Here is a 16636-nt window from a genome sequence, read left to right as displayed (position 1 = left end):
ACCATCCACTTTTATCAATGCTTCAAAATCCTGCTGTCTGACAGTATAGGGGATGCATTAGTTCCTATGGAACTGACACTTGCTGTTCTGAAAGGGAAGATTGAAGCTGAAAGGCATAGACAGGTTTTCGAGCAGTTATGCTTCTGTCCAGTCATTTTCAGCACAACAATGCTAAACCGCATACTGCATCTAATGAAGGGCTTAAATAATCGATTAATTTACAAAATGATAACAAATTACTTATTTGGGTTCAAAATGCTAAGTTGTAGCATTGTAATACCTAAGAGTGACCTCTAGGGGTCAGTGTTTGTTAAATATTTGTTGCATAGTTCCCAGCAGGTTTGAAAATAATGAAAAAAGAAAAAATATTTTTCTCTAAATATATTTATACCATATTCAGAGTATCTTTAAAAAATGTGATATTTTGACCAGCTGATTGCTTCCAGGGCCAGATGCAACCTGTGATGAAAGAGTATACAGAAAGACTGTAGAATTAAAGTTGCAGCAATATATATATATATATATATATATATATATATATATATATATATATATATATATATTGCATCTGTGTTTCCTGCACGTATTCAAACACTCTTTATCATTTAGTATGGCCTGACAGTGATCACTTGTTCTCTCTGACACACTGAATTCCCCTCCTGGCTTGTTGGGGAAGGGTTAGGTGGTTAACAAGACGGGTCACCTATCTTTCGCTGAGCCCACCTAATTAACATTCCAATGTTAGAAAGCATTGCTGCATCCCAAATCCAGCACAGGCCCACCTGGTCCCCCAGAAAAGCTCCATCATCTCCAGTCAAACACATGTCCAGGTTGGTTCTGGTGTGGTCCTCTGCAGAGTCATAGGATTTTGATTAAAAACCCCACATGATGAAATCTAAAATCTTGGCATTCATGAACATATACAATCATTCAGGGTTTTTCTTTGCATGCATAGTTCTTTTGTAAAGACTTGCTATGAGGTGTTGTAGTTTATAACAGGGTTGAATGAACAACATGCTTAGAAAGCATCATTCAGAACAGAAATAAAAGATTGCTATAGATATATGTTTCTCTTGTGTGGATTTTCACTGCACTGTACTCTACCACAATGGCAGACAAGGCACATATCTGCAGTGTCATGTTGTGCAAGTGATGGCCGTGTCTTTCTTAATCCAAAATTAGCCCAGACCATGAGGTGCACCCAGAATAGGAGCTCAGACACCCACACATAACCCTTGAAAACCACAGCTGGAGCTGGCTCAAAGTGCGACACAAGAAGAGGGAGGGCTGGGTGATGTGTGTTACTGCCACCATCACCTGTTCCCTGTAAAGCAATTTGTTATAGAGTTGTCACTGTAAAATCCATAGCTTGTCCTGTGGTAAAGAAAGACAGGGTCACATGTAATGAGGATCTGAGTGTGGCTTCAAATCCAGATATGACATAGTGAAGGACAAACAGCTGGGGTATAGAATGAAAAGAGAGCACACCTAGTGGCAGGGGCCTTTAATACTTAAATTCATATTGTATTTGTGTCAGAAGACAAAAAAAAATATTTAAAAATTAGGCAATAAATAACTTTAAAAATCTTTCTGAAGTCCCTAATGACAAACAGCTCATATCTAATACACTGTCTATGCTGTGGTATTTTTAAGCAGCTGCATTGTTGTTGACCTTTACTATCATCCCCAGCTAACACCCTTGGATTTGCACTGATTAAAATGACCTCTCTCACTTATAGCATCTTGCCTGTGTGTGACTGTCTCTACCTGCTGGACTCACAGCCGTGAGTGACTGTATCCCTGAAGACTCAGGGATCCAAACCAGAAATGTCCTTGAGGTGGGTCAGATGTTTCCACACTGGCTCGATGAGACAAACCTGTCTCTGGATGGGAACTGTTGATATGAGCTGACCTACAAACATGCACAGCGGTGGCATTACAGGAGAGGTTCAAGTGCCTGGAACAGAGAGGAGGATATTTCACTCTCCCTCCCCGAGTCACATGGTATAGAGGCATCTTCATTGACTTATTAATCATTTTCTAACAGAGAGGGACTATTTCGGGCGCCAGACCAAAGATGGAAAAACCAAACATTACAGTGCAGGATAGATATAAGCCATGCCAAAGGTCAACAGCCATGCTGCATTTACTGTAAGTCAAATTGTCTCTTTAAAAACCAGGAACAACTCTGGTTTTGGACATAAATTAATGACAAGGGCAATGCTTTTTTCTACCTCTCCCATGGTTAAAGGCAAAATAATTGCTTTATGCAAAATATTTTTTTCTATCACATCTTCTAGTCCCAAATCCTTATCTGCTTCATTTCATTTATCTATGTGTAAATGGCATTTTTGAGTTTTGCTCATTGTTAATGTAAAGATAACTTGCATGTTCCTTGCTTAATATCTTTTCCAATTCAAATTGCACACTGAGAAGCCTTTTTAAAAACATGCCATGGATAGAAGGGATTTGTGTTTTAGTAATGCAAATGGGAACACACAAAAAGACCAAATAAATTAAATAAATATTAGCTCCAGTTCTCTACCGTACATGTGCTCAAGGCGCTTGGCAAATAGGTGGGTGAAACTGCTGCAATGTTCCTGTGGATTTACACTGTCTTTGGATCGTCTGCTTCTTTATGTGAATCCAGACAGATTTGATAATGTTTAAAGGACTGTGTGAGGGTTCGGTCCATCTGCTGAAGGATCCTGGTTTTCCTCTAACTGATTGTAACTGGGGCTGACTGTGGTCACACTACAGAAAAATGCAACATTGACTGGATGCCTGTCCATTGTGCAACAAGAAGAGGTTAATGTGCACCTATGCTGCATGTTTAGCAAGTTGGGAGAATTTTGCAAATTACATAAAAAGTAAACAAAAAAAAAGATTGCAAAACTGCCTTTAAATGTTTGTTGAATCTGGGCCTCATCTAAAATTTTAGAAATGCTTGTTTGAAATTTGGTTTGTAATAGAAAGTCCCCCTAAAGGTTATACAGAATTACTTTGTGGGCACACAAATGTGAAAAATCATGTACGACGACTCAGAGCTGAAGTTGAAATTGCATTGCTGTGTCCTCTACACATGGAGGGATTAGTTCAGACTGATTACAGAAACAAATGGCCAGAAACTATGCAGGTAAGCTTTGAGACTGTTTTTTACTGTGCAGAAATTTTACTTTTTAAAAAAAATTTTTTTTATCATTATTGTTTCTACTCTAGGCTGTTTTCAACCAATCTGTCTTCATGATCTTTTTAAATTTTTTTGTGGGTAATTTGTGTCTCATATTGTTTATTCTTTATTTTGTGATCCATTTCTTTCTTATTTTTTTTAATCTATTGTTTGATTAAAATTGGACATTCTTAGTTACTGTTTTCCCATCTCTTATAGCCAATCAGTTCTCTGATCTATCTTCTCCTCCCATGAATGCATTTTTACCAATCTTACTAAGGTTGTATTGTGGCTCTTGTTTTGTGAGAAGGAGTCTCTGATCCTTGTGCCCTTATGACTGACCCTTATGACCCTACACAACTCACAGCTCAGTGGCAATATCCCCAATGTTTCCATCAACCTTTTATTTCATCTGCAAAAGTAGATTAAGAAATAGTTACATTAAGCAAAATTCTTATTTTTGTCCACCATCAACACATCTTTGTGTATAAAGTATTAAACATAATTGTTATGGAAAGCCTTTTGGTTCACTTATATGACTCAATTTATCTACTCAGGAATGTACCATGACTCATGGTTTTTGATTTTTGACAGAAAGTTTCACATGATGAACTAAAATTGATCAAAGTCTGAGCAGCTGATAATCGTCAGAGAGTATGATGACTGGTACAAGCTTAGAGCTGGGTTTAAACCCAGCGGCTATCATAGGCAGGGATAGATTATAATCAGATAATCAGTCTGTTGGTGTAAATACAGTTGTGTTTAAGTTTTTGACGGAGCAGGGTGCAGGCATGAGGGAGGCGGCTGCAGACAGCTGACGCGCCAAAGCGGAGCGAAGCGTTATTTCGGTGCGCATCTTCATTCCCGGCTGTAGGAGGAAAGGTGCGCACAGTTCCATCCTTGGATAATCTTTTCATGGACTTTTTTGTTAGTTTTCTTTTCTTTTCTTTTATGTGATTTATGCGAATTTGATCACTTTAGTTGCAGACACACAGGTTTTAGAGCAACTTGGCGCAGCTTAAGGGAACTTAAATCGGAAATGCAACTGCCAGTGAGGTGAATTTCTTCAAGACCGAACGAGAAATCAGCCGTCGTGGACTCATAAAGATCATTAAGTACAACTCCAGTGCCGAAGGTGATTGTGGGAGCAATGACTCAAACTGACTGACCGTAACTGTAAGCTGAATGTATTGCATTTAAACAACACCTATATGATGGAGTTTGAAAGCACTTTTCCTCTATTTGGAGTTCTGATTGTTACTCGATGATGGACGGCGGACAGGCGCCGGGGACTTTCACACCTGACTGTGTATCTTTTGCCAACACCTGAGAGGAACAAACATGATTTGTCTGATGAAATCTCGGGGCTTATCAGACGGCAGCAGTGCTATGGGGATCAGAAAGGGAGCAAAAAAACATCACTCCAAACCCATTTTCATCCTCCTCCTGCTCATTTTCACGCCGAGGGTGGATTCATCATGGTGGTGAGTGTGGTCTTGTTTGATCCTCAAGACTTTAATAAGCTAAAACTAAAACTTTACGTTTTAGGTTAAAATTGCTGCATAAAGTTAAGAGTGCATGCAATTCAAAGACAGGTTGATTTTTACAGATAAGAGTTCTTAATTGACCTAAATACATGCGCTGCCTTCACTTCAGCGTCACTTCATTGTTACACATTATGAATGTTTGTTTTCTTTTTAAAAATATTACATTCCTCTAATTCATTTTTGTATTTAAATAGCTTGTCTGCTCATTTCTCCGCACACCCAAATCCTTTGCCATCGTTTTCTAACATACCTATTAAAGATTACTTTAATCTCCTTTAGGGGGATTCCGCTGCCATTAATCTTCAGCACAAACATCTGCGCTGCGCTGAACATCTCACTTTGTACTGATGTTTAATAACACATCCAGAAAATTCCCTTATCCATCCATCTTGGCTGAAGTAAATGGCAGGTGCAGGCATTGGTGCATGAACAAATGCCCCTTGATGAATTCACATGAGGTTTTACACCTCACAGAGAGTTAGCACCCCCCTCCGTCCATCTCACCTGAATTAGCCGATCCCTTATTTTGAGTCACCCTTAAAAGAACATTTATTTGATGTGTTTTTTAATCTCGTTTCCCATAATCTAACCAAAGTAAAGCATCTCTGAGGTTCCTTCTGCATAACTTTATAATATGATTTCTTAGTAAATATAAAAGCAAATCATCCTATGTTTCTCTTTGCATATATTTATTGTCCTATGCAAATATATTACAGAGGAGGAATTTTAGAGTTAAAAGTAAAAGACAAAGAGGGAGAGACTGGAGGATCTTTGTGTCCTGATGATTATGATTTGCTTTTTTCTGGGACCATTTTAACCATGATGATAATTCAGATGAGAACTGTGTGCCTCACTGCACAGGGCCTACTTCTCTCTCTCTTTCTATGTGTGTGTCCTCTTGGAGACAGTCGGAGGTTTTTTGGCAGTGCTGGTATGTGCAACACACAATAAACACAGGTAGTGCTTCTGTTCTGCTTTATTGCTCAGGCAGATCGCAGTTAGAACAGTGCAGAGAAAGCCATAACAGGAGTGGAAACTGCCTGCTACGTCTGCTTCTGTCTTAGTGGCCAGGCAACAAAAAAGTGGCTATGATTAGGGACTATAAGGATATCCGGATGGAGAGTAGAGGTGCAGGCTTAAAGAGGGAGGGATAAAAATCATGTGGTGGAGCACCCACTTGCACTGTAGATGACTGTCCTCATGTCTGTCTGATAAGAGACCCCCAAGCGTCAAAATGCCACCAGCATGTGATCCAACATCTTAGGAGTTGCTACAAAGTTAGGGATTATGTCTAAAAATGCAGGAAGCAAAGACTTTTCACTGAACGTGAGGAATTTAATAATCTCTTCTACATCCTGAGTATCTCCATATAGGAGACAAGATGCTTGAATGTGAAAAAGTAGGGGCACTAGGAATCTTGATTATCTAATTTCATAAATGTGAATAATTATATATAAACAATTCTCTAAACCTTCTTATCTGGATTTTTTAGAAAACTCTGTCTTCATTACCGATACTATTGTCATATCTTTGTGCCAAATATAAAGGTAGAACCAGCACCCAGATTATTTAAGCAAACTGGAAATGCTAAAACAGCCTGCTTCCTTTTGTCTAAACTAGGGATTCGCTGATATATTGACTTAACAGCGATCAGGATCAGGATGCATCTAAACTTGAAATAGGATAACATCAACCAATGACACGTAGTTGGTGTGTTTTTATCATTTTGTAAAGAAAAGAAATGTTGGTCCATGTAAGAACAGAAAAGTTGTTAAAGATTTAACAAGCTATAGAGTTTCTGAAGCATTTGTGTGTTTGTGTATTTTTTATTTTTCTTAAACATTTTTTGTGAATGATTAAAATCAAGGTTCATATTATACATTTGTATGAATGAAACATGCAAATACAGTGTGATGAGCAGCTTAATGCATTGTTTTTCTGGCATTAAAGAAAAAATAGATGACAGAACATTTTAGTATTAGCTATCAAACTATTAATATATGTTCAGTATTTTTAAAAGTTAAAGGTCTTGCAAGACACAATTAAAAAAAATCAGCTGAAAGGAGCGGAAATCAAGGGATGAGTTTTTAAATGATGCGTCATAGCAGCAGGGTCAGTCCCACCTCCTCACTAACTTAAGTTGGTCAGAGTTGCTCTGAGCTTGGACCAGAATCACTCTGAAGCTAGCTAAGTTAGCTAAGTTTTTAAGTGAAGTTAGGAGCTCTCTGAGATGCTTCTTAGGACATTTATGGATATATGCTCAGATTTTAGCTGGTAGAATTTACTAATAGTGAAACTGAAAGCTTTTAGGACAAGTCGTAATATGGACATCATAGTAAATGCATGAAAAAAACAACAAAAAAAAACCTTTCAAGCACATTAGCCATTTTCTGGCATGGATGGTACTCCACTGCTGTCCTTGCACTCACTGTAACCATAAAGTATGCTTCTATCTCTACAATTACTTAGAACTGTGGAGTTATAAAACAAGAATATAAACACAGTTTATATTCTTGTTTTATAACTCTGACTCACAGTTTTGTGAGTCAGAGTTTAGGCTTTCTAAACTGTATGTGAAACAAAAAAAGGGAGAGATCTCCCACAGTTCCAAATAAAAAAAACGATTGGAAAGCCAAATCCTGAATGAAAATGAAAATAACTACAACATCACTATGATTCCCACTTAACTTATCATTCACTCTGCTGGATGTGTGCATGCAGGTATATCGGAGCGTTGGGGGCTCGGGTGATATGTAACAACATTCCTGGTCTGGTGAGCAAGCAGCGGCAGCTCTGCCAGCAGCACCCGGACCTCATGCAGTCCATTAGCAAAGGAGCCAAAGAGTGGATCAAGGAGTGCCAGCACCAGTTCCGACACCACCGCTGGAACTGCAGCACGCTGGACAGGGACCACACTGTTTTTGGCAGAGTGATGCTGCGAAGTGAGTCTGCACATGCAGCTGGGATTTCTATCTGTGTGATATGCAACAGAGGTTGTTTAAATTAATGATACTCCAGTTAATCATCCTGGTAAATGTCTCCTTTGTTTCCAGATAAGCAGAGAATTAATAGGTGTCCTAGTAAATCAACTTAAACCTGTAATACAAACAGAAAGAGAAAGTGTTGTGGGTTATTTTACCTTCTCTGGAATGAAGAAAGATTGGGAAAGTGGATGTTCTCTGAAAACAAGTAGCAGATTGAGAGATCCACACTGGTGATGTATAAACAGTAATAGAAGATGTAAATATTTGGGTAGATGTTTCTGGCAGCCAGACAAAGCTATGCTCTCTGACATTTCGCCTGTGTTCTGCCTCATTGCGTGAGCAGGAATGGGAACAGGAGGCTGGCGGGACATCCAGACCAAATAACCCCCAAATCTCTCCTAGTCTGACATGAAAACACAGTTCAGATGAGAAATCTGCCATCTGTGTAAATTAAAACAAGTGAAAAGAGAGTTGATTTGATTCGGAAGTTTCAGCTAAAATGCTGCAACCTTTGCCTGAATAATCCACCATTAATTGAATGAATAGTTAAAAAAGCTGAATGACATTTTTGCTGTTTAAAAAAAGTTAGTTTCTTTCACACCAAGAACTTCGGTATTTAAAGACAACTTTAAATCTTTTTTTAAGTCAAGGTATTATAACACTTTACAATCAATATGTTGGTTTCTTTTCTACCTGTCACATCTTTTAAAATTTCTTATTCTTGTCCACTCAGGCAGTCGAGAGGCAGCATTTGTGTATGCCATCTCTTCAGCTGGTGTGGTCTACGCCATCACCAGGGCCTGCAGTGAGGGAGAGCTTAAGATCTGCAACTGCGACAGTCACAAGCGTGGCCAGGCCAGCGATGACAGGGGCAGTTTTGACTGGGGTGGCTGTAGCGACAACATCAACTATGGCATAAAATTTGCCAAAGCTTTTGTAGATGCTCGAGAGAGGATGGTGAAAGATGCTCAAGCACTGATGAACCTGCACAACAACAGATGTGGTCGGATGGTGAGCAGCAATATTTGATCTTTAAATTTGCTTTATTCAGTTAAGAAGCAATTTTTTTTTAACGGTTGTTACTGTAATATATGTCTCATATAGCTGACATCACCCTAACATTTCCATATTTAAAGGACGTATAATATGCCCTATGGTTTCCCAGAAGTTGGCACAATTTTCTGAGATCTTAAGTACATGTATGTGCCATGCTTTGGTCAAAATACCACAGGGACTGAATACAATAGCTCTCTTTTCCACCATAATTTTACAGCTCTGTTCATTGCAGCAGGTTTTAGGGGGTGGAGTCAACCACTCGACTACTTTGCTCATGTTGGCTATGGATAATTGGTTATAATCCCTTCTTAGGCCCTGTTTACATGACAATGTTTCCACACAAAAAACAGATTTTTCTTTTTTTTTGCATTAAAAAAAAAAAAAAAAAAAAAGAGCATTTACACAAGAGTGAAATTAAAAACAATATATGTGAGGACCAGAAAAGATGTAGTGCGCATGCCAGGCCTCTAGTGGGCATTGAAACTTTGCATCAACACACAGGTGTGCACCGTATCTTTATAAGACCTCAAAACACAACCCAACGGAATGGTTATGTATTATGACGGCATAAATACTCTACCAGAAACAAGTTTTGCTTCAACAGACCAAATAAATTAAAAAGATGTAGCAGCCCAAACATGACACGAAGATCCGCCACTGTTTTCGCGGGTTAAGCAGGGTCTGAGTGCTCAAGTGCGAGGTGACATGAAATACGTCATTGTCGTCAAAAGATTCCACTTCCCATTTACACTGACAGGACTCGTGTTGTGAGAAAATTTGGAGGCCGTTGTCAAATCTTTGCAGTTTTACCCTCCCAAAACATTGTTACCATGTAAACTAGAGGCCAGAACACAACAAAACTTTTGTGTTTTACTGTCTCAGCGTTGTGGTGTGAACAGGGCCTAAGGCACAATGTCTTTGCAAGGTATAAGCTGACTTTGTCCAAGCTGGGAAAACTGCATGTAAGAGTGCAGAAATAATATAAAATTTGGAATTCCTTCATTACACAAGGGCTAGATAAACCCTGGGTTTCACTGTCTGCCCTTTCCTCTGTCTTTAATTACTTTTATTATTATTATTTTTTAGAAATAAAGGTAAAGAATCGTTGCTTAAATAAGCAGTTTTACTGATTGCTTACTTTTTTTTTTGTAATGACAGTACTTTATTCAGTAGTATTCCATGTTGTCACAAAACTGCAAAACTGAAACCAATGTCTGCTCTTCCCTCTGCACTTTAGGAAATCTGTCATTATTTTCTACCAACAACAAAGTGTTGCTGATATATTTCACAGCTTAATAGGTAAAATCACAAAATCACACTTGTGAATCCCATTAGTAGCTGTACTGGCTATAGGACTCTGCTGATGGACATATGCTCTCTTCTTTGTTAGCATCTTAAAATCCTGGTTTAGTAATAGCATAAACCACAGGTTATAAGTAAAATTGTAAAGATTTTAGTCTTTATTAAGGTTCATTGAAACAACTGACAGTAGAACCAGGCAGGCAACATTTTTTGACCACAGGGAGATGGGCTCATTTTATAATAAATGTGACATTTGTGAGCAAACATGCATGTATATTTAGGCATTTGGACCAATGGTGTTTTAAAAAGTTCTGAAAAACCTTAAAAGTCCCTGGAACAATCCATATCAGCTGGGTGATCACACCTACATCACACCATAAGCAACGTCATAGCCTTAACACCCTGTCACCTCTGACCTCTGCTCTAGGCAGTGAAGCGCTTTATGAAGCTGGAGTGCAAGTGTCACGGGGTCAGTGGTTCCTGTTCTCTGAGAACCTGTTGGCTGGCTATGTCTGACTTCAGGCGAACTGGAGACTATCTTCGTAAGAAGTACAATACAGCCATCGAGGTGACAATGAACCAGGATGGGACTGGCTTCATGGTGGCCGACAAGGACTTCAGGAGAAGCACCAAGAATGAATTAGTCTATGTTGAGAACTCTCCAGATTACTGTCTCATGGACCGTGCAGCAGGTGAGTGACGGAATGATAAATATAGATTTTCTTGCAGCAGTAAAGCAGGGTAAACTTTGAATAGCCTTGTAACTGAGCTCAGTTAAATATTTTATTATTTTTTTTTTTCAATTAAACATGAATAGTTTGCCAGTGCTTTCTATTCACAGTCTTGTCCATTGTGGTAAGAAACGTTTTTGTATTACTTTTTTATTCTGATGTTTTTTTGCTTTTATATATATATATATATATATATGTATAAAAGCAAAAAAACAACTGTGTGTGTATTCTGGTACACAATTTGCAATATTTTACTTTTACAAAAGTGTTTTTTTAATAATGTAATTTATAATGTTGAACATAGCTATACATTATTATATTTTTCATAGAATGTTGTTATGGGAAATTGTTAACAGTTGGTGAGCCCTATGTTAGTTCAACATCATTTAAGAGAATCAGACCACTGAAGGTTTGCATTCCTTCACAGCTTAAAGTTCAATCATTTGACCTTTAACATCTCCTTTAATTCCTAATGTTTGCTTTGCCTTGTTAGGCTCCGTCTCTGTCTTCCAACCCAGCACCTTCAGTAGAGCATGAAGGAGCTGACTGTTAATAGGTTAGGCAAGATAACATATGCAGGGGATATGAAGGTACTAACTTAACAGATTCCTCTGCTCCTCCCTGCAGTTAGCTTGGTTGCACTTTGACAACTGAGGGGCAATGAAGGTGTGTACACTCAAAAGACAGGTTGTCTTTCCTTGTTAAAAGGTAGCCCATGACCCGCCTCACTGCTAATCTCCATTGTAAAGGAATTCACAGCCTAAGGATACATGCAGGCTTATTTTTCAAATTCTTCCTTTGGTCAGTATTAAACTCCACTCCCTGAGCCTGGGGAGGAAATATGTCCTCTTATCCTTTTGTCTTTACTTCAGGGATGCACATTATTAGACCTGGCATCCGATCTTAGACTTATAGTGTACACCTGACTACATGGACACAATTGTGTTTGGGTCTTGGACTATTCACTTGGGAAGGCTAATCCCCCCTGAAGAGTGTGGGAAAAGTGATACTTCTGTTTGGAAATCACAGCCTCAGTTTTCAGCATCAACATCTCCACTGCTGTTGGTAAACTGCCAGCATTAGCTGTTGCCCAGTTAGCGTTAGATGATTGTGGTTTTGGTCAACTAAGGAACACAAGGAGCACTTTTTTTTTTTTTTTTTAGGGATGAATAAATTTTCTCCCCACCTGCCACCATGTTCACCACAAGTAAACAATGGAGCAACACCAAATTTATGCAGTCTTAGAGTTTCTGTTTTTATTTTATCATTCAAAGTAATACAGTTTTCACAAGAAGCTGTCCAATATGAGCACCAGGCGAGCCAGCAAGCGTCACTTTGGTGCACTGCATTGTCTGTTTGCATTTATATTGTGAGTGTATCTCACCAGGGTTCAGTTACAAATGAACCGAGACCCCTCCGTTTCTAAAATTCAAGTTTTATTTCATGTTTTTTTGGTCTGCAGCAAGGTGCTAATAAGCCTTGACACAACTACAAACAAACTGTACTATCCATGGAAGTGTACCAGGGTTTGTTTAAAGCTGATCAACCCGTGCCAATGTGGAAGCACCCAAAGTATTTCATTCTCAACAGTGAAACTAGATTTTTCTTTAACGCTATGCAGATAATGACACGAAAAAAAGAATTTTTATTTGGTCATTTTGCTCAAATGACAAATATGAAACTTGGTAGGGCTACAAGAAAAGCTAAGCAGTTTAGTTTCATCCTCTGGGATCTATTAATAAAAACACAAGCAAACAAAACAGAACAACAATTATCAGAGTAACTGCTTTGCCACTAGCTACACATTCATTGTAGGGCAAATTCTTGGCCAGGAAATAGTCATAATAGATTATGTTTTTCTTTGAGATATTGTGTTTTTTTCAGGGTTTTGATTCAATCTAGCCCAACCAAAATCACACTTTGGAGCAGAGGTGAGCAAAGCCTTGTTCTCAAGTGTTGCAATTCTTCAGGTTTTGGATATTTCCTGTTGCAGCACACCTAATGCAGATTAATGGGTAAAAATGCTTGGGCACAACTTGACAACAAGCTGTTGAGGCATCCATTCAATTTGAATCAGGTGTGTTGGAGCAGGGAAACGCTTTGGAGAATTTTTTTGCAACAGACAGTGCATTACAATGGCCAGTTTGGTAAAGTTAAGCCACAGAAACTGGGCTATCTAGTCTTTCTGAAATGCATATATTTTGGTCTTTATGTTTTCAGTTGACTCTGGCTCTGAGTCCTATGATGTCTTCGTTGCTCTTTGTAGCAGAGATGATGATCTGCTGAATGTGTAAGAACTAGACCAAAGCTTTGAGAGTGAGGATGAAGGAATTTTATAACAAGCAGCACAGTACTGTTCTTAACATAAAAATATCAATAGTTCTCTTCATCTTAAGTTAACAGCAGTTAGCATCTGTTTTCATTTTACCAGTTGCTAGCATGTGGTTCATGTGTAGCATCAGTCTGACTCTCTGGGTCAGACCCAGAGTAGAAGACCCACCCTTTCTCTGCCTTTGACTGGCTCTGATGTGTAAAATTTGTTGTATCTTATATGCACTTGAATTGTTTATTAGTTTATACATTATACAGCAAAATCTTAGTGTCATTGTTTTCATGATTTTTTTTTTTGTTTCCTTCAGGTGAACATGTTTTTTCCATTACTTTTAATAAAGTTTACCCATTTATTTTGGCTTGTAAAAGGCTGGAGTCAGAAGTCAATATTCCCCACAGGACACAAACACTGCAAGATTTTTCCACTCGTCTCATGTCTTTTCAGGCTCCTTGGGAACAGCTGGCAGAGTGTGCAACAAGTCTTCAAGAGGTACAGATGGTTGTGAAGTCATGTGCTGCGGACGAGGCTACGACACCATGCGTGTCAAACGGGTCTCCAAGTGTGAGTGCAAGTTCAAGTGGTGCTGTGCTGTGGAGTGTAAAGACTGTGAGGACGTTGTGGACGTTCACACCTGCAAGCCTCACAAGCGACCTGATTGGCTGGACACAACCTAGCAAGGAGATCTGGCCAAACTCAGGAGCAACTGACTCAATAACCTCTGCTCTTATGACTTCCTTTAAGGGGAATCTCGTGACTGTTATACCTCAGCTTGTGATATTTTAGCAATTCGTGACACAGACACTTTCACAAACCCTGATTGGATGATGATAAACCATACATTTAGTCCAGTTACAGACCATGTATAGTTTTTAACAGCAATTTTTCAAGCATTTATAAAACTGACTAAATCTTTGATGTGTAATGGTTGATTATATTATATGCTTTTGTAAATGTACCCTTTATTAAGGCCAATATGAGATGCCTGTCCGTCTTACAGTATACAACTGTGTGAGCAAAAGGAATGAGAGAAACGACCATAACAGTACCATTTAGTCTAAAACAAGAGCAAGAGAAGCATCAACATTGGATTACTGGGAAGGACTAGATGTTTTTTTGTATGGTACTGCAATAAATCACTTAAAATACAATAAAAAATGTTAGTGCATCTTTCAAATTAAAATTGTATGAAGATATAAAATTCCTTTATTAATTAAACTATGAGTATTTCACTGTGAACTAAAAATAAGAAACTATCAAGAACAAAGTTCAAGTGAGGCTCCACAAACCTGGTGTTTGAAAGATTGTCATACAGTATGCGGCATATTGTGCTGTAGTAAGTCTAACACATGCTGGTTGTGTTGCTTCATGGAAATCTTTCTCCTTTCTACCTCTTGATGTTGCTGAAGGCAGTTCAGATTGGTAACTGTACCACAGAAACAGCTGTTAAGTCATTTTAACATATTTGATTCAAAATAATGTAAAAGAATCTCAGGGCTCAACGTCTATAGCAGCACAATGCATGCAATCACACAAGGCACCGCCAAGGCCAGCTAAATACCAGAAACTGCACATTCAAACTGAATTATCAAGGAATAATTACATTTCTGACTGTGTGAGTTCTAGTCCTGTTGCCAATTTCAAACATATCTGATTGGCTTTATCTTAACATTATAAATTCAGCCTTTTTTCAGTGCTTTGTCTTCCTTGCAAAAGTTTCCACAGCATGTTTATTCTCTCATCACACTGTGACAGACCACATTTATAACGCAATCTTATGCAACCATGCTTTCAGTCCTTTGTGCACATGTCCACCGCCTCTGGCTGGTTTGTGAGAAGTGAAGTATTTCATGAGACTGGGCCAAGACAAAAAGTAGCCACAGAATTTGAATGAGACTTTCTAACATCTGGTACTTTAACCAGACACCATGTTAGGTCTTTGGAGACACAACTCTCAGAAGGGTTAATGGATCTAAATGAATATGACATCAAGCTGTGAAAGCTAAGAGTTGGGGAATTGTTTCAGATCCATGTAATAAGGGGGGAGAGCCAAACTAAAGTGCTTCAAACAAGACTAAATGATACAGTAGGTTAAAAGTCAATTACAAGCAAAAGAGCCTGATGTGAATGTCAACAGGAGCAAGGCGGCTTTATTTGTCTTAAAGATTAGAAAGGTGGAACAATGATTACCTAAATTACAGGAACCCATCTGAAATTGTACAATAATTTGGGTTTGGATGGGTGGTAATGAAACAAGAGCTCATCTATTGGGTATGGTGTTAAAAACTTATCTTAACTTTTATTTCTAGCTTTCTTCAATTTCAATAAAGCAATAAAGTATTCTGACAGGGATATCATTCAATCAAGACCAACGTCTCATTGTGCATTGTGTAGTCTGTCCAATTTAAACTTCTAGTCTGACAGAGGTTGGTGGAAAAGTGTCTTGGTGTGTTGACGGTCTCTGGAAGCATTTTCAAACTCAAAATGCAAGTCTAGAAATATCTTAGTAGCTCTGTATTAAACCTTGCTGATCAACCTGCTGTCACTCTTATTAGAGCTTAACGCTTATGTGGCCTCCTGTGCTTTAGCTGTACTGCAGATATGGCATAGAGAGGATAAAAATAATGCAGACAGCCAGGTTAGTGTTTACAGTTCAGTCAGTTCAATGTCAGGTAATTCCAGAGTATATTTTCCTGTAATGTAAGAGGACTGACAGATGGTAGACATGGCTAGCAAGAGCAAACAATCTTATAATACTCCTAAGAGCCAAATCTATTATCTATTAGGAATTTTGAAGCATGTAACTTATATAATTGTCAATGGGCATCATTCTAAACTGCACACAGAGACAGTATATTATTATATATTATAGATACATTTATATTTGATATAGGAAGTGTGGTGCTTTGTCCTCCACCATGTGTGATCCAGCTGAAGTCTGTAAAAATAACAGAAGTGGCATCACTGGGATTCTCTGCCATCATAGTCATATCAAAGGGGCATCTCAATTTAACATTTCAGATCTAAAATGGTCCTAGGGGACAGAGTGGTCTGTATGGATGCTTTGCATTCATGGACACTAACAAAGTGGTGTTAAAAGCTGTCATCAACGCTTACAAACTGTAACTCATGAACCCTGAAATGAAATGAAAGTAATAATGATGCCATTTCTGCTCTCTCTGAAAATGTTTAGTTGAAAAATTTTTTCTTAGAGAAAAAGATTGCCCATATTAACCGACCGTGACATTGGACTTAGTTACATAACTGTTGTGTTCATTAGCTTGGTATCATAGTGAGTTGCAGAAAAAAGGAGTAAAATTCAGAAGTAAATCTCATGTAATGTGTTTATAAATAGATGACAGAACTCCAACATCAGTGACAAGAATGTTAGAGTTCTTTCTCAAAAATACTTAAGCAGGGAACATAGCTATTAACAGCACACTGTATGTTTAATGGTCAAATGCATAATAATCCTTAAATTCATTCAGCCAGCTCACATGCATTGGATTTAATGTGTG

At 38.4% G+C, this 16636-nt stretch overlaps 1 protein-coding gene across 1 annotated transcript; it reads left to right on the top strand.

Annotated features, from left to right (window-relative positions):
• Positions 1–4045: 4045 nt before the first annotated feature.
• wnt2ba (wingless-type MMTV integration site family, member 2Ba) lies at positions 4046–14276 on the top strand. The gene is made up of 5 exons (XM_041981685.1): positions 4046–4653; positions 7438–7658; positions 8434–8711; positions 10486–10750; positions 13566–14276. The coding sequence occupies exons 1-5, from the start codon at positions 4511–4513 to the stop codon at positions 13793–13795; spliced, it is 1137 nt and encodes a 378-aa protein (XP_041837619.1). The 5' UTR covers positions 4046–4510; the 3' UTR covers positions 13796–14276.
• Positions 14277–16636: the final 2360 nt, after the last annotated feature.

This window comes from Melanotaenia boesemani, chromosome 3 (genome assembly GCF_017639745.1).
Source record: "Melanotaenia boesemani isolate fMelBoe1 chromosome 3, fMelBoe1.pri, whole genome shotgun sequence".
Lineage (NCBI taxonomy): Eukaryota > Metazoa > Chordata > Actinopteri > Atheriniformes > Melanotaeniidae > Melanotaenia > Melanotaenia boesemani.
The sequence above is the reverse complement of the archived record's forward strand: the minus strand, read 5'-3'. Positions and strand labels throughout refer to the sequence as shown.

Excerpts from the sequence above, each read along its gene's own strand:
- wnt2ba (XM_041981685.1), top strand. The coding sequence starts at position 4,511 with ATGATTTGTCTGATGAAATCTCGGGGCTTATCAGACGGCAGCAGTGCT. Across the intron at positions 4,654-7,437 it reads AGGGTGGATTCATCATGGTG|GTATATCGGAGCGTTGGGGG; the intron begins GTGAGTGTGGTC and ends GTGTGCATGCAG. Across the intron at positions 7,659-8,433 it reads TGGCAGAGTGATGCTGCGAA|GCAGTCGAGAGGCAGCATTT; the intron begins GTGAGTCTGCAC and ends TTGTCCACTCAG.